The sequence below is a fragment of the Pteropus medius genome, unplaced genomic scaffold, assembly GCF_902729225.1.
Source record: "Pteropus medius unplaced genomic scaffold, Ma_sr-lr_union100, whole genome shotgun sequence".
NCBI classification, from domain to species: domain Eukaryota; kingdom Metazoa; phylum Chordata; class Mammalia; order Chiroptera; family Pteropodidae; genus Pteropus; species Pteropus medius.
In genome coordinates, this window is record NW_024352787.1 from 5,898,381 (window position 1) to 5,923,592 (window position 25,212).

The 25,212-nt window shown below is 32.2% G+C and overlaps 1 protein-coding gene and 1 pseudogene across 9 annotated transcripts in view; one reads left to right on the forward strand and one right to left on the reverse strand.

Annotated features, from left to right (window-relative positions):
* CACNA2D1 (calcium voltage-gated channel auxiliary subunit alpha2delta 1) overlaps window positions 1-25,212 on the forward strand; it is a 450,405-nt gene that overhangs the window by 349,021 nt on the left and 76,172 nt on the right. For all 9 annotated transcript variants that reach the window (XM_039849431.1, XM_039849432.1, XM_039849438.1 and 6 more), the window contains 5 exons: window positions 3,034-3,192; window positions 8,379-8,483; window positions 21,037-21,115; window positions 22,010-22,059; window positions 23,275-23,364. In XM_039849431.1, coding sequence (XP_039705365.1) covers window positions 3,034-3,192; window positions 8,379-8,483; window positions 21,037-21,115; window positions 22,010-22,059; window positions 23,275-23,364 — 483 coding nt within the window. The remainder of the gene's footprint in view (window positions 1-3,033; window positions 3,193-8,378; window positions 8,484-21,036; window positions 21,116-22,009; window positions 22,060-23,274; window positions 23,365-25,212) is intronic.
* On the reverse strand, window positions 17,703-18,712 carry LOC120591752 (glyceraldehyde-3-phosphate dehydrogenase-like; annotated as a pseudogene).

Consider the following 25,212-nt stretch of genomic DNA (forward strand, 5'->3'; position numbering starts at 1 on the left):
ACCATATCTAATAATTCTCTAAGGTTAGATGTTTTAATATATTGGTAAATTATTTTTCTTTACTTTCTAAAATGAGAATTCTCACATTCTTTTATTTTCAAAATGAAACATAGGTTAAAATTGTGTCACATTATCAAAAAATGGAAAAGTGATGAAAGAGGAAGAGGGAGTTAGATTTGGATCTGAAGAGACTAAGTTTTCACATTCAAACTTATATAAAACAGTAAACAGATATTTCCACCTCTTTCTATTTCCAGCATCATTTTCTTCCTTCACTCTTTCATATCAGTCTTCTCTTGCTCTAATGACCATTCATTTTAAAGAAGCCTTTCCTTCAACCCAGGTTCACCTTTACAGGTATCACCCTCTTTTCCTTCTCTGCTTCCCAGTCAACGGGCTTTGAAGACAGGCCTCCACACATGCTGTAACTCCCCATTGTTCTTCAGTGCATTCCACTGGGTTCTGCCCCCACAGAGACTGCATATAGCATGGATGAGTTCAGTAAGTCCTCATCTTCTCTGTCTCCGAAATGCAATGTCTTCTTCCTGAGACTTTTTTCTCTCTCTCATCATCCAGGATGGTCCAGGCACCTTATTTTTTTCTCACCTCCATGGGAAGGAATTGAACCTTATTTACTTTTCTCAAGAACTCCTCTTCTACTTCACCTTTATTTCACATAGTTTTAAACCAAATTTCTATGCCGAAGCTTTTTCTAATCTCTAACCAAGACTTCTTTTGAGCTTCATGCTTTAAATGTTATGATTTGTTGACATCCCATTTGCATATCTCACTTATATTAAAAACTCACCCTCACTTGAACTCTGCACTTCTCTTCCCTATTCCTGAAGCATCCCTGAACCCATCACTTCTCCAGTCCCTGGCCATTTCAATGACCCCGTTGGAAGCTGGCAATCATTCACAATACCACCACTTGCTTAATTCAACCACATATGCAATCCACCACCACGTCCTATTGATTCTTCCTCCAAAATCTGGAATTTCTCCTTTTCTGACCATCTCTACAAATAAAGCCATTTTACATGTTCCAGCTAGGTTACTGCAGCAGCCTTCTAATTATCCCCACTCCTTCTGTATTTTGCTTACTTTAAATCCATTTCTCAAACAACAGCTAGGGTGACCTCTTAAAATTCTGGATTAAATTATTTTACATTCGGCTTAAAATCTTTCCATGACTTTTTATTTGACAGAAAATAAAGTACCGATTCTTCATATTTCCATTAGATGCCTGCATGATCTAGCTCCAGCCTCCCTCCCTGAACTCATTTTATATCATTTGTCCTCATATGTGACTGAGCTAAACTCCTTCTTTATGTTTCACTAAAAGGCTCCCATACCCTCCCCCCACCTTAGGGCCTTTTTAATGTTGTTCTGTTTGCCTGTAATATTCTTTCTCCATTTTTTTTCCCCCAGAAATCTCCCCTAACTGCTCACAGTCCAAATTAGAACCCATTCCCCTGATATTGTCTTCTAGAGCATAATATTATGTTGCTTAACAGAAGTAATCATAATTTATTGTAATATATTGAGAGCTTGTGTGGGACTAGTTAAAATCCCAGACTTCTGCCCCAGTGCTCGTCTGAATTCTATCTATCACTTATTTAGTATGTAACTATGAACAAATTACTTAACCTCTATGCTTATTTCTTCGTGGATAATAATAACATCTTGCAGGGCATTTGCCAAGAGGAGATTAATATTTATAGAGTGTATAGTGAATGCAGAACATAGTAAACGCCATATAAGTGCTTATATACATACAAACATACATATATGTGTGCACAAACCCAGTTTACTTAATGTCGTCTGAAGGCACAAAACTATTACTTGCCATAATTCTTGAAATAACAGACTAATAGTAAATATTTGCTTAAAGGATTGTTGAAAAGTGCAGTGCACCTTATAATTAGGCTTCCATGATCTTCAGAGAAAAAAGAATGATGCATTGTATTTTTAATATATATTAGCTTATAAAATAAACTTTTTGGCTTGTAATCCACCTATCGAAATCATTTAATTATGTTTTTGATATGAGACTGTCTTCAACATTTAATGTGTCTAGCCTCCACTTCCTAACAAGTATATTTTTATTATTCTCATTTTGCCAATATGACAGTCTAGGCCCCAAGAGCCTGAGGGAATTCTAAAAATAGCAGAGTTAATAAATGATAGCATGATCCTACTCATCTTAATATCCAGGATCTTATTGCAGTACTCCTGTTCTTATCTTTTTTGGAAATAGCCAGTGAACTATGTGAATACATTTTATAGGATTGGTGAAATTACGTTGGTGATCATTCTCAAATTTTCGGTTTGGGGCAGGTGTCATTGGTGTTTATGTTCTCTCCTCCTGTAGCCTCTGTTGTTCAGGCCCTCATCACTTACAGCAATAACTCTGTAATAATCTTTCGCCCTTTGTCTTGCCTCCCTGATTCCACTATAGTCTGTATATCACCTCTAGATTAATAGTTCTAGAAAGCCACCAGTTGTTCTTCACAGTTTCAAATTGCTTTCCTGCTTTAACCCTCATAGGAAAACTCTACTCTCAAATTTCTAAATTATTAAACCTCTGTTTCTTTAATTCGGTCTACTATCTTTCCATCTAGTTTGCCCTTAGGTGAAGCAAGTAAAATATTCAGTTTTTCCCTGTATCCTGCACAGGCATTATCATATCATTTCTGGTTTCTGAATACATTTCATTATTTATTAGACTTTTTCATATTAATGCTCATGAAAAGTGATAGCTAGCAGGGACTTCACATAACTCAAATCCCAAATTTATAATCAGGGAACCCAGGCTTCAGGAGGTAAGTGACAGGCTCAGGATTACAGTATGAGTTGGAGCTTAGGTGAAAGTATTGCTTGATCCTTAATGCACTCTTATTACCAATCTATTCCATTTTCTTTTTTGAAAGAGAAAGCAGTGCAACAGTATTGAGAATTATAAACAACAAATTCAACAAAAATTACATCGTTGATTTTAATATTTATATATATATTTTTTATCTTTTGCAGTTTAACAGCAATGCCCAGGATGTAAGCTGTTTTCAGCACCTTGTGCAAGCAAATGTAAGAAACAAGAAAGTGTTGAAAGATGCAGTAAATAATATTACAGCAAAAGGAATCACAGATTATAAGAAGGGCTTTAGTTTTGCTTTTGAACAACTGCTTAATGTAAGTATCAATACCATCCCCTTTGCTCTTTTATTATTGAATTATAGTAGCTGAATTTCAATATCCTCATGGTTACTGCTATCTAGGAGAAATAAAGGTGCTGTTTTTCATTTATTTAGAAAACAGATGTGTCCAGGCAGTAGAAATCTTCAAACTACTTGTATTTCTAAATACAAAATTCAAAAAGCATAAAAAATGTAGATTTCCTTTTAGATCTTTCTTCTCATCTTTTTTACACTGTTTAAAAACACATATGGAAAGTTATTAATACTGTATAAGCACTTAAAAATTAGTTTGTGTATTTAGATCATTTTTTTCTTATCTCAGTTACTACAGTATTTATCTGGAAACTTGTGCTCTTAATCATCAAATGGTTGCTGGATATATTTTAGTTTTAAACATCTAGTTTGAGTCTTTAAGTTGTTCCTAAATGTATAAAAAAGTTCAAATTGTAGACATTAAAGTGACTAGGAAGATAAGTTCCAGAGCAGGAATTCCTTCCTCAGAGAAGATTCCCCTGAACAAATCACCTATCGATGTCTAGAGCTAGACTGTTAGACTCTGGCATGCCTACTGCCTGCCCCATATCATAGTGGGTATCTTACTGTGGACTGTATTTTCAAATGGCCATGTCATCTATGTCACTTTCAACTATTTAAAAGTAGGAGCCATCATTCAGTTTTGAATCTCTCAAGACACAATATTATCACTACAGTCAAGAGTGTGAACCTACTATCTGTGTACCTTGGTTTCCTCACTTATACAATGGGGATACCATAGCATGTACATCAGAGGGTTGTGAACAGGATTGTTTATTGTTTACAGAATCTGACACATAGCACACCTCATGTGTATGTAAGTTGTTGGGCTGGTGTTGGAGTCATAATCATTGTTATTATAATTAATGACTAGCACATGGCTGGTGCAGAGTCAGCTCATAATTCCTATCATATTTGCTGAATCACTGAATAAACTCTTACATATGGTCTTCTCTGCAAACCTGACTTTGTTCCCTAAATGACTCTTCTAAACAGTTTTCAAGATGCCCGATTAGTTGATTCATTCATTTGTTCATTCAGCCAATGTTTATTGAGTGCCTCACAATTTCCTGTCACAGTGCTTGAGCTGGAATTATAGAAGTAAATAAGACCGTCTGTTCTCAAGAAGATTGAGCATAAGGCACTAAATCATTACTCTTAGTACAATGCATTAGGGCCATTACAGAACATTCAGAGTGTGTTTACTGGAGCAGCATGGAGGGACTCGACTTACCCAAAAGAGGTCAGGAAAGTATGGCATAACTTTGGAAACAGGATTTTGAGGAATGAGTAGAATCTAGGGAGGTAGATGAGAAAGGTGAAATCATTCCAGATAAAAAGAACAGCATGAACAAATGCACAGAAGTATGCCAGATAAAGTGGTACGTTGCAAGAATTGCAGGCAGTTTGGCATGGCTGGGACATAGCCATATAGATGCAGTGATGGAAATGGAAAAACCATGAAGTCTCAGTTAGTAAAGTCTTTAGAAGCAAACAAAAGTTTATGGTATGAAAATGACATGGTCTAACTAACGTTCTAAGTTAAGAAGCTATTGTAGAAATCCTGGTATTGGAATAGAAGTGAAGAGATGTTAAAGAGTGACTTGGTTACTGGGTTGGAGAAGAATTTTCTGAGAAGGGGAGGGGATTTGGGTGACTATAAATTCTTTGAACTAGAATACTAAGTTGATGATGGCACAAGAATCTAGATAGAGGGAATGTGAGAGTAGAAAGAGCTCAGTTTCGGTTATGTTGAGTTCGAGGTGGTGATATTTATTAGATGCTGTAAGATAAGCAAGTGAGACAGAAAAGCAAAGAAGTTCAACAGTGCAGTTTTCATGAGAAGTTATCTTTGGTAAAATGTGCATGTTTTATTAAGTGATGCATGTTTATAATAAAAAAAATGAAAGCTCAAAACTTTGAAATTCAAATATAATTGACCATTAGATTGAGATATATTCTTTCTGTAGTAAAGAAATATAATTTTTTAAAATAAAAATTATTTTTCTCTTGAGTCAGTAATCGCGTTTTCTAGATCTTGGCATTTTAATTATTCTTAGTATTGTTCATTTGCTTCACTTCATTCCCTCCTATTCCAGGGTTTAATTGTGAAATGATAAGGGGTCTCAGGCCTAATGAACTATCGCAGAGGCAATCTCATTAGAGAAGCCACATTAACTTTAAGATTCATTACTAGTTACTAATAAAATATAATTTTACTCCTATTGGCCTCTAATACTGCCTTTACCACAACTGTATATGATTTTTAATGTCTCAATTATTCCTAGAGTAAATCTCAGCTGCTCTGCTTTCCACATGCCCTTATGTATTGCGTTTCTTCATTTTAAAATAACTTTCCCAAGTGTCATAGACTGCCTTCTTTAAAGTTGAAGCATATTTTCTTATCTCTTTTAAACACATCTAGTCTTATTATCATACATGCCATTTCATGTTTTTTTGCTTATCCTTATAAGGTTTACCTTTAAGATCACTGAAGCAAGTATCAAATAGAATTAGACATATCATTTATTACATAATAAACCTTGAATTAAGATTTGAATTAGTCTTCAGTACTATTACATAAAATATTATCAAATAAATTGAGATGCATTTTTCAAAAAAATTTTTGAGTATGTATATGTTAGATGCTGTGCTATGTGCTGGCAACGCAGGGATACAACAAAGCAGTTTATGAAATAACATATTAAAGTAAGTGACCAACTCTACTCATCATAATTTTATTGAAATAGTCAAGTTCTTTAATTAATTAGTTACAAGCCAGTTAGGTATAATTGTCATGACTGTGTGATCTTTAGATAATTTCAAATCCACTGAAAAGTTGTTGTGATGTACTTAACTCTAAGTCCTAGAAGGCTACCCATGTTGAAAACAAAACATTTCTTTGTATCCCTTTTTTGTGTGTGTCCTAGTATCTATTTCCCCTTGAAAAGATTGTTTTAAAAAATATACAAATGATCAGCAAGACCCAGTGTGCTAATTTATACTGATATTTGCATTCAAGAATAGTAACACCTCCGTCACTTTCAAAAATGAAACCAAGTGGGTAGGGGAGGAAATGTTGACTTGAGGAGTTAATGGTTTCTTTGAGGAGATGTGTTCTATAGAGTTAGATATATTAATCTAAATTTCTAGAGGGGGATTTAGGCATGGAAGGTAGATGTGAGAGTTAATCCTGTTTGAATGGTTGTAAAGAAATGGTCAGAAAGAAAGGTAAAAAAAAAATAAAAATGAAACCAAGTCCTGTTGTAAAAACTTTACTTATTTTATGACTTTTAAGAAACAGTCCTTTAGGTATATATTATTTTGCCCATTTTTAAATATGCAGATAAAAAAGACAAATTATCAGAAAAATTAGTTTTAGTTAAGGGATTTCAACACCTTTCACAAAAGTATCTTGATGATAAAACATGTAACTTTTGTATAATCATATTTTCAGATGATTATCTTCAAAGATAAGAACCATGCTTAAATGGGATAAATTATATTAGTTGATACTTATGTTTTCACAATGTTTGGATAAAAGCTTTAACTGCCAATGTTCTAGTGACCTAGTCAATGTGGTGACAGTATATATAACAGAATCTTGTTATCAACAGAGGAAAATGTTGTCTTAATTAACTTTTATAACAAGAAATGAGGTTTATCTTATTTGAAAAATAAGATAGAGTGTGGACCTTAATAAGCTTAAACAAACAGGAGAATTAATGATTAAAAAAAAAAAAAAACTATAGTAATTTAAAAGCCAAAACTGTGCTGTCCAAAAGGTTAACCACAATCACATGTGCTGTTAAGCATTTGAAATGTACCTGGTCTGAATCGAAATGTTTTAAGCAGAAAATACACATTGAGATTTGAAGACTTATTATAAAAGAAAATAATATATCTTATCTCAATGAATTTTATATCAATTCATATTGAATTGATAATACTTTAGATGACTAGGTTAAATAAAATATTAGAATTAATTTGAAGTATTTTTTCTTTCTCCAGTGTGGCTATTGGAAAATTAAAATTACAAATTAGGTTTACAGCACTGGACTGGAAGTTTGACATTTTGAAAGAAGCCGAACATTCATAAATTGTGGTATCTTTTATTCTCAACACTTTCACAAACATATTTGACAATAGTAGAAAGGCTGGGATTATAATTTCAGATCTCAAAGAAGTCCAGCTTTCTAAATTAATTGTTCGTTTTAGTGGCCCTTTGGTGCTAATCCATTGTTCTCCTATGTTTGACTCTTCAGGGATCTTATAGAAAGGTTAGGAAAGGATTTTACTATTGGAATTTAGTCTTTCAGAATTAGACTATGTGTGGCGGGTTGAGAGAGGATAGAAGGATATTCTGGGAACAGGTATGGACATTTATAAAGATGTGAAAGAGAATTGGGTGTTAGGGATCAGCTAAGAGTTTACAATTTAAAGTGAATCAAGTAGGAATAAGGAGGGAAGAGAGGGACAATGTTTGTAAATAGATTGAAAATATAAGTGAAAGGGTATGTACATTTTTATCAATATAATTTATTTTGGTGTAAGTGAAATGTTTGTAAATAGATTGAAAATATAAGTGAAAGAGTATGTACATTTTTATCAATATAATTTATAAATTGTAGGAGCATAAAATTGACATAATAACCATTAATTCCTTTAAAATCTATTTGTTAATCAACCACTGAGAGGTTATTATGTGCTAGGCACTTTCCCAGCCAAGGAAACACTGAACAAAAAAGACAAAACTTCATACCCTCATGGTACTTACCTTCAATGTGGGAAGCCAACAGTAAGCAAACAACATATGTACTTTATATATAAAGGAGTGTAAAATCCTATAAAGAAAAATGCAGCCTGAGAGGAAGATTGTAATTTAAAACGTACTTTTCAGGTATGTCCTCACTGATAAGGTAACATTTGATTAGAGACCTGAAGGAATAGATCTGTGGAGGTCTGGGGAAAGGTGGGGGTGAAGGAGAGGCCCTGTGTAGGGGTGGGCCTGGCCTGATCCAGGAACTGGTTTTAGAATACACTAATTGGGCAGATATTTTATTCATTACTTGCAACCTGTCCATGCTCTTTCATATGCTTTACATGTTCTACCTTTTATTGTGAATGATATACATTTTCTTTTTACAGTATAATGTTTCCAGAGCCAACTGCAATAAGATTATCATGTTGTTTACGGATGGAGGAGAAGAGAGAGCCCAGGAGATCTTTGCCAAATACAACAAGGACAAAAAAGTGAGCGCAATCTTACAGTATTTTATTTTTAATATTTGTTTAGGTGGTATTTAAAAAGAGATAGTTAGGGAGGGACAGTGAGACAGATTAAAAACACTGGTGGTGCCAATTATAAAGTCATACAGATCCTGGATTATAAACCAAGGTCTGAATTACAGAATCATTAAATATATTTTTATCAGATTCATTAGTAACTTATGACTAATTTACTAATAAAATAATTTTGACCTGTAGAATTCTATTTGATTCTTCTGAATAAATTCTATATAAGAAAATGTTATAGGAAAAGAGAAACCAGAAGAGAGTAGAAAAATAGGTACAATTTAAGCTTTTCTGGGATACATTTATGATATTATTTAATTATTAATATAGTAGTACTAAAATTTCCTATAGACAAAAGATTATCAGCACAGACGTTATTTTGGAGATTTACATATAATGCAATTTATAACAGCAAAACCTATAACATCATTTGAAAACCAGTTTCTTTAAAAAAAATATTTTAGACAAATCTTTTTTATAGGTATATTAGTTCAATAAGCAAAGAATGTGAAGATGAGTATCTTAAGGTTGGAATATATTTGTTTCATGGTTGTTTGACTTCAAAGGAAAGTATTGTAGAGGAACCAATTCTGAAGGTTCACCCATGTAACGGAACCTGCTGTCACTGTAGAGAATACCGACTGTAACAATTTTTTCTAGCAGTCCTACTGTCAGCTCATTTCAATTTTCTGATTCCACAACTGGTAAGAGAACAAAGATTCTCAACTTGGTTTCTTATAATGCTGAGGATACACACACACACACACACACACACAAAAGTAATGATAAATTGTAAGCTGTTTCTTATGTTTCAAAAATTCCAACAGAGTTTATACATTTATCCAGAAGACTCTGCAGAGTAAAATGTCAATTTGCTTTGCTTTTGATTGGAATTTGACCATTTAGAGAGTTGTAGCTCATCATTAGCTCTACTGGATTGTTTTATATACATTTGAGGAATTAAACAGAGAGAGAAATATATTAATTAATATATTTAGACAGTTTTTCAGGAAAGACATTGTAAATAATAGAATACAGTATTGATGAAAATTTTTGGAACACTTTGAAATATTCTGAGGTGCTTTTTAGCCTGTGTGTGATCTGAATATGATCAAAGAATTGAAAACATATATACACACAAACTTCAAATTAATCACAAATCTTTTTAATACTCAACTTTCTGAATACTACATAAGCTATAAGTATGTCATGTGACATAAGTTTAATGCAGGGGTTAACATGCTTTTTCTAAACACCTGATTATTTTAATGGTGAAAAGTCATTTCTTTTGGAAAAAAAGTTGGTAAGTAGACTGAACTGTTGATTGTGAATACTTTCCAATGACAACTTGATTTTATGAATACTTTTCAAAATTATCATAATTAAAAGTAGTGGGAAGATGCAGATGCATTAACCTAAGATATAATGTACATTACTTATTTAGTAACTTCTACTCATTGTTCCAAAGTCAGGGCAATATCACCCCTAGAGGATATCCGTGATACTCACTTCCCCTTCAGGCTCGTTTAGATACTTGTGCCCTGATTCCACAGCACACTGTATGGAGTCCTTTGTGTCCCCCACATTGTTCTCTACCCATGGGATCTCTCCTCTGACCCTGTTTGGATTACAAGGTCCTATAAGACTGGGTCTGTGTCTGTTTTATGTCCTAAGGAAAACAGTTATATTCTACTCTCTATTTTCACAAATTGTTCAGTTAATTGAATAAATGAAGAATTCACTAGTTTAAAGTCATTTTTCTATGTATACATCCTAAAATGTCCAATCTAAATATTATTATCTCGAAACACTGCTTCTCTTCCCCTTCACATTTTATAGGAACTAAACTTTTTAAACAAAGGCATTTAGTGACATGCTAAACCACATATTAAATGATTCATATTACATTTACTTTTGTAAAATGGATGAATCTACTCATATTCAACAATACTGCTTGTTTTTTAATTGATATATTTGCTGCTGTGCTTTAAGGGCACATACCCTTTGTTAATGCCAAAGCAATTTTAAAAAATAAGCAGTTAGCACTTAGTTTTTATGATTTTAAAATAAATGTTATTTTTATCATAAAAATTAACATATTCTTGGAATTAAGTACTTTATTTCTGTGATTCTAATTCCAGTGGCTACAGGAAAGTTCTGTGATACACAAAAACATACTTATATTCCTACATATACAGATATAGCCACACAGATTTATATCTATTTAAAATGGGCATCCCCTCTGTCCATTGTATCTCTAGGAACAAGGGACCCTGTGTGTAACTCTGGCATGAGCTCTCTTACATAAAGTAGTATGAGTAAAAGCCAACAAATGGTTGAGAAGTAAATGAAGGATGAGGAAGTCGAAATCAGAACATAAACTATTTTTTCTAAAATCTTTGAAGCTTCTCTAAGAAATATTGTGAAAAAAAATATGGCAGTTGACTCGGAGTCAAGACATCTGCACACACACGTATGTGTGTGTACATATAAATTTTTTTTAAAATGAAAGAGCTAATTAATTATCACATTTATAGGTTAGTGAAAGGGTACACTGATAGGAAAACTTATTGATATGAAACAGAGAAAAGATGGAGATCTTTGAAAGAGGAGGGGCTGAGAGAGATACAGATCACAGATTTCTGAAGTGGACAAGTGAGAATTATATTTCTAGAAACATTGTTGCTCCACATTTAAAATGTACTCTACTTTCAAGTTTGATAGCTTCCCACATTTTCCAACATGAGAAAACTTTGTTAAACAAACAAATATTCATCTCTTGGTTTTTGCATGTTCTGTATCCACTAACAATGAAGCTAGATGAAAGCAGACAAGCACTTTTAATTCAGTTACACCTTTGAGTGTATTTGTATTTTGTCCAGACAACATTTACATAGTTAATTGTTTATGTCAAGGACACATGTGTGCAATAATGTGTATATATGTACATACTAAAATTGTGTATATATGTAGAGAGATATTTTTTTAAAGCATCTTCAGATACAGCTACAAATAATTGTGGACAAACTGAGGAATCCATTCTAACTTTCCCTTCTCACTCAAACTTCCCAACCTTCCACCCACCCTGTCTGAGGCATTTGCAGCCCACAGACACTGATGTGGAAGATAATTGTCTATCTTTGTCATCTGAGGATATGTATGACCAATTTCATACCTGCAGAATTAATATTTGTTACATAATAAATTTATCAACTCATAATTTCAATAGCCACATTATCTTTCAAATAATCAATAAGTAAAAATGAAATTCATTAGATAGATACAAATTTTCAGTACTCTTAAAAATTATATATTTGATTATAACTTTATTTTAAAATACACTCTTTAGAAGTTTATTTGTAGCTTAAAAACATCAATATTACAAAGTTATAAAAAAAGTTTGATGTTCAAAAAAAATCTGCAAACTACTCTCTGAATCCTACTGTTCCCCAAGCCTCTTGCTTGGCATTAATGTGGCTGTTTATTGCTTCATTTACACTCATTTTTCATCCAGATGACGTTAGAAATCATTCAGAGCACCCAGGTAGGTGTGATGAGGTATGTCCAGAGAGCTGATGAATGAAGCTGCAGATAAACAGCACAATTTAATGAGGCCAAAAGGTTTGAGAATTAGAACAGAATGTTTGGGTTCTTTTGTGAAATGTATTGCTCTTGGGAATGAATAGACTTGATTATAGATAGGTACAGTTTTAAAACTAAATCCATTTTAATCTCCTCGCACAGCTGTTTCAAATTAAAATGCATTTACTTTCTAATCTTTACCTGTAGTAATGCCATTCCTTAGGGCTCACCCATGTGTATGAGACGTCCTTAAAAATGGTGCCAAAAGTAAAATGAACTCTATCACAGAGTCCAAACAAATGAATAAAGAAAAGTAAAACCAGACACAATGTTGAAAGATAATTCCCAGGCCTACCAAAATTAAAGATAGCTGCTTTTCTGTAGAATAGCAAAGGGATTGGTTAGCAATACATACCTAAGATTCTAGCCAACTAGAAAATAGTTCTCTGATTCTTAGTTCTCAAAATTAATCAAAAAATGAAAAATTAAATCAAAATTAATAAAATGAACATTTCAAGATAACTAGTAAATTGAATAGGAACAAATGAAAAAAAGCATATGATAGATGTGGAATAATTTTCAAAATAAAGAATTCATAGCTAAAGTTATAATTGTCTGAAAATATATGCATTATTTAAATTCTTTAAAAAACAATTGGAAAAGTCTTTCCTAGTTTTCTGTCAAATCCTGAGTTGAGAGACTATAGCCTTAAAAAATCTAGAGCAAGTCACAAATGGCTGAATCTGCCTATGTGTTTTATATAGTAAGTGAAAATTGTCAAGTTTTCAACAGATGGTAGGAAAAATTACTTATGGAAAATAATTACCTTAACTAATGTCTCTGTCTTCTTCATAAGACAAAGATGAAATCTTCGTAAGAAATGTTTGAACATGATAATGAAGGGCATTCAGACTTGTAAAATTATTTAATACTATTTAACACATGCAGTGCTTCTAAAAAGTTTTATTTTGGATATTTTGGTACTTTCAACAGTTTCTAAAAGATTTTCAGCTTTAAGTAGGAATTATACCTTTGTTCATAAAAATCAAATATATTATTTATGCTGGAGTTACTATATAGCTGAAAACAATAATTACAAAGTATAATGGTCCTGCCAATAGAGAGAGTATTAATTTAAAAAGCAGGCTGTTTGTGTGTGTGTGTGTGTGTGTGTGTGTGTCCTCCTCTCTAACACATTAATATATTTTTTCTTTGAATAAAATTAACATTGACAATTCCCAGAATTAAGAAAATCTACATTTTCTTAAGGTTTGACTATAAAATACTTCTGTGTATTTTATAGTCTTTAATATCTAAAGCAAATCTAATGAAAAATAAGTGTAAGAATTAATTAAGCACAAAGTATATAATATAAACTTTAGAGTGCAGAAGATGCACTTGAATTAACTTCTAGGTAGAATTGTACCACCTACAATTGAGATTGCCCATTGTTTGTGTTAAGACATACCAGAAAAAGCACTGTGTTCTACTTTTCTTGTGGCTGCTTTCTTAGGTTAAGAATTCTGCATACAATATATCTCTGCAGGAGTGTCTTCCTCACTCAATCTTTCTAGAGATTTCGTCTTTCCCCAGAAAGGTGCTTTACCATTCTCTATGTTAGCATTCTGTTTCTTCGTTTTCTTTCTTCCAGATTACCCTTTTTTTATTATTTTACTTATGTATTTGTTTACTTTTTATTTCAGACTCCTCTCTCTTATAAGCTCCATGAAGGTAGGGGCTGTGTTTGTAAACCGACCATTGAACCCTCAGAGGCTAGCACAGAGCTTGATGCACAATAGTTGCTAAATATTTACTGATATGTTCAACTGATACATATCAGTAAATATGCAATAAATATGTACTTAAGGTAAATTATAAGAAATTCACAAATGTCAGGAAAAACTCAATAGCTTTGTTCTTTTAATAGAAAATCATTTTTTCAATTTTTTTTTATATTTGGAATGTTGAGTAAAATTGATGTTCCACTCTTACAGATAATTTTATAAGTAGGGAGGGCTTAAGTTTATATAAAAATTGATTGCATTGATGACACCTTTCCATCTAGCACATAGTTTGTCATGAGTATTCTCATTATTAGTGTCAGTGAAATATTTGGCGTTACTCAAGAATAATATATTAAATAAATCACTCTATCGCATTATTTTATGATATCTCAACTGACAGTAGTCTTTTCAGAGCTACAAATTTCTTGGAAATGTCATGTACTCATAGCTTATTCCTCCTTTATTAAGTATTATAAATGTAGGCAGAGGGAAGAGGAACTCGAAATTACTTCATTATAACCTGATAATGTGAGGGGAATTCATTATAATTGTTGTTAATAAATTAAAAATACCAACATAAACCCAAGGCATATATTTACATTATGCACCAACATATAAGACATGTGAAAGAAATATCAGCTTGGTTTTTTAAGATCATGTATGTACAACCTAGATGACCATTGCATTTTGTTTTCCTGTTTAGAGTTGTTTTGTATTGTTTACTTAAATCTAACAGATATACATTAAATTCTTGCTTCTATCGGACCCTTGGAAATACCACGTAGACGTATCTCATATGGACACAATCACATTTAGACAATATTAGCCTCTTTTCTTTAGAGCTTATTGCTAAGTGTAATAGAGTGAGCCAAATTTGTTCCTCTAGAAAGGTATTATGTTGAGTTATTTTAAGTTCTTCTTGAGGCATGAAAGGCTAATGTCCCACTATTGGAAAATGCTGCCTCATTGAATAGCTTGACTATAGAAGACAGTGTGGTCATTATTTTCATTGTTGTAATAATCATCACCATCTTCATTCACTACCATATTTATAGAGGTAATAATTTTTCATATAATGTAAATGATTTACATGATCATTTCATTTTGAACTTGATTAATCATATGATAAAAGTATTTTTATTACCATCAGCCTCATCCCCTTAACTGAGAAGTTAAGTAACTTGTTGAAAGTCTTACAGCTACTAAGTGACAGAGTCGAGAATTTAAATAGTCTACGGTCCAAATTTCATAACCTTATGTGGAATGCGACTGACTAGTCATCTGTCTTTCTCTTTTGGGGAGCCCTGTGGCTATGCCAATCATCATTTGCCCACCCAGGAGCCTTCCTTCTAATAAGACAACAGGATTTTACCACTAGGGGACATGTTCCTCACAGCCTTAACGGACTAAGATGGATTAATCTAAACCATCAAAACTTTGCAGGCTGCAAACTACCTTACAGATCATTAGACCTTATAAAATAAATTAAGTGTGAAAGGTGAATTCAGACACTTTTATTTATTTTATAATGCTATAAAACTAGAGATATAGGTTATTCAAATGCTCTGGATTCTGATATATTTGTGAGTTATGGAAACCACTGTAGAATTTTCTCCTAAAATATTTAGTCCAATCTAGTATTTTTATAGGCTTAATGCCAAAACGTTTAGTACAAATAGTAAATTAATAAAACCCATTTCTGACATCATTTTTCTAACGTGTTTCGATAGCTGAAGTTTTTATTTTAGTTTTATTGGCTTGCTTTCTTCCTAGTCTCATTTCCATTTTTCCTTGGAGATTTGCCTATTGTAAATTAAACTTGAACTCTGGGTAACTGATAATTGTTGAGGTGACAGTTTCCAGTAACTGTTCTGCTGGGAAACGAGAAATTCCTATGGCTTTCTAAAATAGGTTGACCCTGTGGCTTTGGAAAAATCTTAATTGACGACAAGTATTTTAGTCTTCAACAAACAAAACAAAATAAAAAACAGATTAGCAGAAGTCCAGAAGTGTAGGATAAAGTTATAAATCATTGGTATAATGTAAGAAACAAATCAGTAATATATTTTAAATAACTGAATTTGTTGTTAATTAAGTTTTCTCTGATCAAGTAAGCCAGCCTTGATATTTCAACTTTATTTTATTAAAATTATATTTTGTTTAGAGAAAAATTGGTTTTTGAAGCAACTGAAGGCCAAATTGTGTCAGTTTGAGGACTGATTTTTAATTTTTTTAAGTTTAATTTTGTTAAATATGCTGTCAAATTTCTATTGCTTCTATGAATATGCTTATAAAACTAAACATGAGTCAAGAATTATGAGAACTGTTTTCATTCTCTAGGAATAATGTATTACGTATATGGTATGTGTTAAGGATACTTTATTTTGCCTGCAAAGGTCTATTTAACTCCATTAATTAAGTATGAATAACATAAAAAAAAAGATTAAGAATTTACCATGATGTAATGAAACTGCCCAGATTACAAAATGCAAGACAACTACCAGCCCAATTTTGACTCTGCTCTATTCTAATGAAATGATTTATATGTCAGTTGACATGACATGTGTCTTAGACCTCTCTGGTAAGAAGTTGAGATCACTCATTTGGCTTTTTTTTATTTAAGAAATATTTATTTCTATTTATGTCTAAGGTACTACAATAGATGCAATAGATAAAATAGTACGATCTTGGAACTATTTTAACCTAATCCAATGTTTATTTAGCACTACCTTCCATGTTATTTCTGATAAAGACCTGAGTTCCAGAATTTTGAAAAATATTTTTCAAAGCCATCTATGACTATAATGTCTCATATGTGAACCTCACAGAAGTAAATATTTTGAAATGAATCTATCTAAAATACAAATTAGTTGAAGAACACTAAGCAAATTTTCTAGGATCGTTTCACTTAGAACAGAAAGTTCCCAGTGTGGATTTGTTACATGAATCTAGTGTTGTGATTATAAATGTATTATGAAGCAAAAGTAAAGGAACTTTTTCTCTACAATAGTTGACTTTGTCTTGATGTAGAACTGGTTTTAAGTAATTTGTTTAACTGAGACTTTAGATGAAATATATAGCTTATATTTTGTATGTCATTTTAATTGTCTTTATGTAAGACCATCTAAAGACACTAATAAGAAAAGAACTCTAAAAATACACATCTACGAGAATATAATTTTCCTTGATTTTTAAATTGTGTATATTTCAAAGATTGCTTTATTTTTCCTTTAGTCAAAATTATTGCTAAACAAGAATGGTAAATTTACAAAGTGAAAAACATTAGAAGAATGGAAGGATAACAATCATCTCTGTATATTTTAGCATCTGGAGTTTTAGAGTTAGTTCATTAACTGTTCCACAGGGTGGCAGTAATATAGTATGGAATAGGAGGAATACTGTCTACAAGTCCAAATGGAAAGTTAATGTGAAAAAAATAATCTTTTAAATTTTACTAATTTATTATGTATGTACACCATAAAATGTGTGTTGAACATGTTTATGAAATCAATTAAGTTAAACATTTATTACATAATTATGTAAAATGTGTAAAACAAAACCAGATTAAACATGGGTATGGCACCTAGGATTGAAATAATTTTCATTTGGGGGGCGCTGCTGGGTACAGTGAACTTTATTGATGGTGTATGACAAGCTAAAACTCCCTGAGCCCCTCCACTACTCTGGGGAGTTTGAGGTGGAAATTGGAGGTCAGGAGATTATCAGTGTATCGGAGGATCAATTTGAGGCAAGGACTCTCCGGTAGCTGAGGGCTTCTCTTCTTCTCACTAGGGCTGGTGGTCCAAGGCTCTTACTCCTTGGAGGCCCTATGGACCATAAGGTCCACCACCCTATTGCTGTAGCCAAATTCATTGTGATACAAAGACAAGAGCTTGAGGAAGTGGTCATTGAGGGCAATGCCAGCCACCAGCTTTGAAGGTGGAAGAGTACACATCATTGTTAAAGCTGCAAGAAACAAAGCCTGGTCCTCAGTATAGCCCAGGATGACTTGAGGGGCCCCCTGATACCTGCTTCCCCGCTTTCTTGATGTCATCGTACTTGGCAGCTTTCTCCAAGCGGCAGATCAGATCCACAACTGAAACATTGGGGTAGGGCCCTGGAAAGCCATACCAATGAGCTTAGCATTTGGCTCAGGGGTGACCTTGCCCACAGCCTTAGCAGCACTGATAGAAACAGGGTTGATGTTTTGAGCAACCCCATGGCCATCATGCCACAGCTTCCCAAAGAGCTATCCATGGTCCTCTGGGTGGCAGTGATGGCATGGATTGTGGTCACGTGTCCTTCCACGATTCCAAAGTTGTCACAGATGACCTTGGCCAGGAGGTGAAGCAATTGGTGGTGCAGGAGGCATTACTGACAACCTTGAGGAAGTTGTCATACTTTTTATGGTTCACACTCATCACAAACATGGGGGCATCCACAGAAGGAACAGAAATGATGACCCTCTTGGCTCCACTCTTCAAGTGAGCCCCAGCCTTCTCCAAGATAGTGAAGACACCACTGGACTCCACAACATATTCAGCACCAGCGTCACCCCATTTGATGTTGGTGGGATCTCGCTCCTCGAAGATGGCAATGGGCTTGAAGATGGGCTTTCCACTGATGACAAGCTTCCTATTCTCAGCCTTGACTGTGCCTTTGAACTTGCTGTAGGTGGAATCATACTGGAGCATGTAGACCATCTAGTTGAGGTCAATGAAGGGTTCATTGACGGTGATAATATCCACTTTGACAGAGTTAAAAGCAGTCTAGTGACCAGGCGCCAGTACGGCCAAATCTGTTCACTCTGACCTTCACCATCACATCTCAGAGTCACTACTGGCACTGCACAAGAAGATGTGGCTCTCTATCAAATGGGAGGAGTAGAGAGCTAATTTTTATATTGGAGAGAGAAATAATTTTTATATTGATTTTTGAGTAATTTTTATTAAACTCTCTATATATATTTATAAAACTCAAATACAAATATATATTTATAAAAGCATTTCAGAAAATTCTAAGGTAATCTAAAATGATTAGATATATATGTGCATCTGTTTGGTGGGTATGTGTGTCCACCAAGAGAAAAATAAGCATCTTAGGTGTATTAGAAAGATTTTGTAAATATTGTAATGGCAAGGCAGTTGCAGAACTTACAAAAAGAAGGTTACACTTATAATTCTTAAGATTTTAGTAACCATTGGGAGTTCAGAAAATTTCAGAAAAAAAGGCCTTTAAAAAATGTTGACAGTAATGGAAATAAAATTTCAGAAAAGTAGTACAAATTATACATTTGTTATATGAGAATTATTTAATCATTTAATGTAACATATTCAAGTGGCCGAGGACCTATGTGAAAAAGAAAAAAAGAAAAAAATGAGTACATTTTAAATTTATGAAATTATAATTAATTGTGACAGAATGTATACCATCACACCCAGCTCTAACCCTGAATTCTTTACTTTGGACTTCTCCAGGTAGGCAGACTGGGCGGTGGGGTTAGGTAAAACTTTCGTAATAAAGCAAAGCACTATTCTTTTTTTTCCCCACACTAGTATATTTTTTGGCTGATTTAAGTGTGTATTTGAACTATTGAATGAATAACGTCAATCAAAATAATGACATGGTATTTGTCTAAGTGTAGCTTCTGTTATTAGAAATGCTTGCCTTCCAGTGACACAGATTCTTATTCATTTATTTCTTTTTACTGAAAAGTATTTTATGAAAAATATTTTACTAGAACACTATTGTGTAACAGGAACAACTGGACAAAGCAATGCTTTAAGTTGAAAATTGGAGTAATACTCCACTGAAGTATATAGACAGCCTAAAAAATGACCCAATTGAAGAACTGAAGAAAATGAAATAGTTGCATTTTGAGAAAGAGAAAGGGGGGCAGGATTGGTGTCACTAACTTCTATCATTAACTTAGAACCAGTAATGGTCTCTACAGCTTTAGGTGATTGAAACTCAGCTGTGTCCACCAAATGGCTCCTTACATAACTAGCTAAGTCAAACCTAGACTGCTTAAGGGTGGCTCACATAAAACTTTACAAGTGAAACAGCAACATCCCCAATGTACATTTCAGAGCAGGGATTGTTATGATGTGGTTTCTGTGTGGCCAAGACAAGTGAAAGAACAGAGAACAGATGTGAAATCTCTTTTGAGATTTGTGCTCTGTGGTCATGTGGAAAAGATGAAACAGACAAAACAATTAGAAAATATCAATTCAAACAATCGACATGAATTAGGGAAAAGCTCTTAACATAGTTCAAACCAGAATACAAAATCATGGAAAAGTGATTTTCTACATGTTTACCTTTAGAAAAAGCTAAAATGTTGAACTTAAGATATTGGTTTTTTTAGATTACTTAATGGATAAAAATCAATATTTGTTAAATAGGCATTTTATTAAATACTTGTTAACATCATTGAATTTATGCTTTATACTTTTATAGTCTTTAAATTCAATGGCTTCCAATAACTATTTAAATTTAAATTACTATAATTTAAAAATCATCTCAATTTAAAAATATGTATGTTATATAGCATGTTAGAAAGTCATATTTTGGATCTCTTAAAATTCTGAGCTTAAAATATTTATATATGCCAGTCATCTTTTATAAAAAATAACATATAATTAACATAATCATATGTGTGCATCCAAAATATTTCCATAGTGCAAAAATAGCGAAACCATCACTAAATTTAGTTGCCTTAAATAAGCAGCTAATAATATAATGACTTTCTTTCTGTATACCTATGAATTAGGGAAATTTACTCTCTTTTCAGTGACTAGGTATATGGATAATGTTTTAACCAGGTGAAACAGGTGAAATTAGGTTGGACCTGAAAGATGCCATTTCTATTAATGAAACCTTAGTCATGATCATGCCACATGTTCATGATATGGTGCAGGATACCTAAGTACTGATTTAAAAATAACTGAAGTCTATATATGTTTATAGGAGGAGATGTCATTTCTCTCTGGTGCCCTTCTGAATGCTTTACTGGCCTCGATTTTTCTTGTCACATTAATCAACTGAAAAACATGTCTTTATTTATTTTTTACTTTAGTTATTTTGTTGTACAATTCAATTAATTTGTATGCAGCCTAACAGATACCTATTTTTCAATTCACCAGGTACGTGTATTCACATTTTCAGTTGGTCAACATAATTATGACAGAGGACCTATTCAGTGGATGGCCTGTGAGAATAAAGGTAACAGATCTCTTTTCTTAACCACATTTTATTAGAAGAAAAGTAACCTGGTAGTTGTAGTTCTACATATTATTATTTAAAGTAATCTAAAGTTGTAGCTGATTTTTATAGGAATCGAGGCAAGAATAAGATACTGAACATGTTTTCAATAGAGAAAAAACACAGACAATACAACAAACTTTGGCATTAGTGTTACATTCAGACTCTGGTTATATTATTGTACCATCATAAAGGGATATGTTTTATTGAATGATACTTAATGATGCTCATCAAATATAACCATACATGAAAAACTAAGAATGAAAGTATATCTGAATTATGTAAAACTTAGATATAAGAAACTATGACACATGTACTTTTTTTTTCTGGTTAAATTATTGCTTTTTTTTAATGTACTCATATTCCTACATAATTCACATTTTGTGTAGTTAACCTATATTTCCTTGTAATCAGAAAATAAAAAATGTTATTTGAAAAATAAACAGTGATTACATACAATTAAAAAAAACTAAATATGTTCTAAAAGTTATATTTAGGCAAATATTTTATATAAATGTAATAATTATCAGATACCCTTGATCATGAATCTTTAATAATAATCGCCAGTGGAAAAATATGTATTTTTAATGATGCCAGGTTCCCTACTGCTTTGTAGAATAATAACATTTATTTTATACTAAGATAATGTAGCAAAATTTCTAGTAAAGTCTTTACATTTGTTGTGAATATACATTAATCAAACATTTTTCAAATATATCAGCAGTATTAATATTTTAGTATTTGCTCAATTAAAGTGAAAAAAATGCTTTTTTCTCTTACAAAGCCATAAGTAATTGTGGCCTGTTATTATATATAAATATTATATATTTACATATATAAATATGTATATTTCAGGTTATTATTATGAAATTCCTTCTATTGGAGCAATAAGAATCAATACTCAGGTATGATTATTTAAAATTTGTTTAGATTATTTTTTCAAAGTATAACATATTTCTTTTTGCTTTAAATACGCTCAATATGCAGAAAACAGGTAAAAATGGAAAATCCCATCATATTACATTTGTAACAAAATGATGAACATTATGGCAATGTATTAGTTTTTATTTCATTAAGGTTTCAAGTGCTTTCAAACATCCAAATCTCAGGTAAAAAATATGTGAATATTTTCAGATGTTAAAAACATCATACAAAATAAATAAAATAAAATTTACTAATATTATCATCTCATGTAATTTGAACTTGGTTCTACTGAAAATAATTTAAATGAGTTTCTTGAAGTTGTAGGTACCACATAGATAATTAAAAAATAATTATTCTAGACAAATTATATTGGATCCTCCTCAGAACTTAGATACCTCCCAGATAAACCCTGTAGATATATTTACCTGTTTAATATATACTTACAACAAGGAGATGATTTTTCTACAACCATTCATTTGAAAACATGCCTGTTCAATAACTTTGTACATTGCAGCAATTACATTAATTTATATATATATATTATTTTTAAATATTCATAAATTACTATTTAAAATTATTACTCAGTTTTAAACATAACCCAGGGCTTATAAAATAGACTAAGTCAAAATTTAGCATAAATAATATGGCATTTGTGGAAAAGAATACTGAATACGTTGAATGTTGAAATGAAACAGCAGCTGCATTTGAGTCTGATGTCTAGATTTGGCACAGTATTTCATTTATTTTTTGATATGTTTAAATGTAGTTTTGAATTTCAGCCAATCTTTGATATGAAAGCAAATATGCGGCTGCTTTATTATTTCAGATTTGTGCAAGTCCATCCAGTAAATCACAAGCCTTAAATAGTTTAGATTAACATAAAACAATTCACAAGGAACATATTTCACTTATCATTGGCTATACCTCAGAAAGAGAATGTTTTGATGTTACTAGAAAAAAACTGAGGTAGATATATTATATAAATGATATAAGTCAAATAATGTTGATTCAAAGTATGTAGACATGTCATTTATGGAGTACCCAAAGTAGGAATTAAATTATTACATACTTACTCTCTTAACAATGTTGATTCCATATTCATTTTTAACTCCAGACAAATTTTCCTCTTTGGAGATGATTTATTTTTATACAACATTCCTAGTTTTTAACTATTTAACTTTTCTTTTAATAAATAGGAATATTTGGACGTTCTGGGAAGACCAATGGTTTTAGCAGGAGACAAAGCTAAGCAAGTCCAATGGACAAATGTGTACTTGGATGCACTGGTAAGAGATTGGCTGTTTAACCAAAAACATAGCAAAAGCACACAGCAGACTTCTACTTTATAGGTGAAATTTCTTTATTCTTCATTAAACCCTTTATAAAATTTCTTTTATCACCTTTTTTGCTAGAATTTAGATAATTTATATGTAAACCTATATTTGTGTGTAGTAAAGCACAAATGTAAAGTGCTATTTTCTTTTCTGGTTGAACCATTGAAAATGTAGAATTTCAAACCTAGAATTTGGAGTTTATGAGAATTTCAGTAACTTTATGAATATCTATGTTAAAAAATGCTGAAAGTGATGTAAATTAGTACCGAGTACTACAGATTTTGAACAGAAATTTTGAAATATTTTTAAAGTAGACTTCAACTAGCAGAAGCATTACAACCTCCACAACTCAAGCCAGACCTAAAAAAACTCAGAAGTACATGCACTTAGGCAAAAATCTTACCCTATCCTGAATTCATCACAGATCTAATCACCTCTTCATGTATAATCCCCAGCTTTAGATCAACCCCAGATGTTTGTAAAAATAAGCCATTGAGGTGATCAAATCTGGTGCGAAATAACAAAAACATGTAAAGTCATTCATTGCACAATTGAAATTTTAGTACAGGTATTCTAACATATTTTCAAACAGTGGTTCTGAACTGCTAGTAATTTTGCCTCTCACAGGTTATTTGGAAATATCTATAGATTTTTTTTTTAGCGCAGTGACTGGATTGGAGAGGGTAGCTACTGGCATCTAATGGATAGAGGCCAGAGATGCTGTTAAACATCCTATAATGCACAAGAGAGCTCCCCGCTGCCGCAAATACACACAACAAAGTGTTTATAAGGCTAAAGTTGAGAAATCTTATTTTAATGTAATTTTTACTTTCCTGATATGAAAGTTATAGATAGTAATTATTACACTTAATATTTATTCATATGCTTAATCTTAATAAGATTTTATTAATGACTTCACTAATGTAATACATTGAAGTGAATCAAAATGCTAAGCACTGAAAAGTACATGCTGGAGTTTAATTATATGCCGAAACTACTTTTTGAACACAATGATAAACCCAAAGGGCAAAATGCAATCCACTTAAAATTACTTATCATTTGGTTCTAGTAAAATAAACATATACAGGAAGTTAGAAGAAAAATAGGCACTATTAACAGCAACCTTGCATGCTAAGACAGATAAAATGAAGCTTGCTTACTTCAAGCCCTAGCTAAAATTACTGTTCAGTGTTTCTTCTTGACATCACATATTTATTTAAGGTCACATGGTCATCTGAAGCTATGGTTAAAATGTTTTGCTTTTCCCAGTCTATCACAGGACAGAGTAGGATAGGAGGAGTCAATAAGTATGCCCTGTTGTATTTCCTATGACCAGAAGTTCATTAACCAACAAGTCTGCATTGTTAGTAAGGTTCTTACTGATAGCACAAATGAGAAATATTGAGGAATTTTGGTTCTCAATATGCTGTTCAATAAGCTGAAAATAATTATAAAAAATGAAAAAAAAAAAAGAGGCACATGAATTGGCTATTCAATGAACATACAGAATATTCTTTTTACTGACCTGAGAATGAAAAGTGACCAATCTTGTATCTCTAGTTATTTGTTTATAATGTCGCACATAGTAGATTCAATATATATACCGGTCAAAGTAACAGTTATATAAAGAAGGAAAAAGTAAAAATATTTTAAGACAAAATATAATAAATATAATAAACAAATGAAAAGAGCTCTGGAAATTCAGAAGAAAGAAGCCATATATTTGGGGATGGAGTAGGGTGAGGTTAAAAAAATGATGACATTTTAGCTGATTTATGACTTCAGTTTAACTTTCTGTAA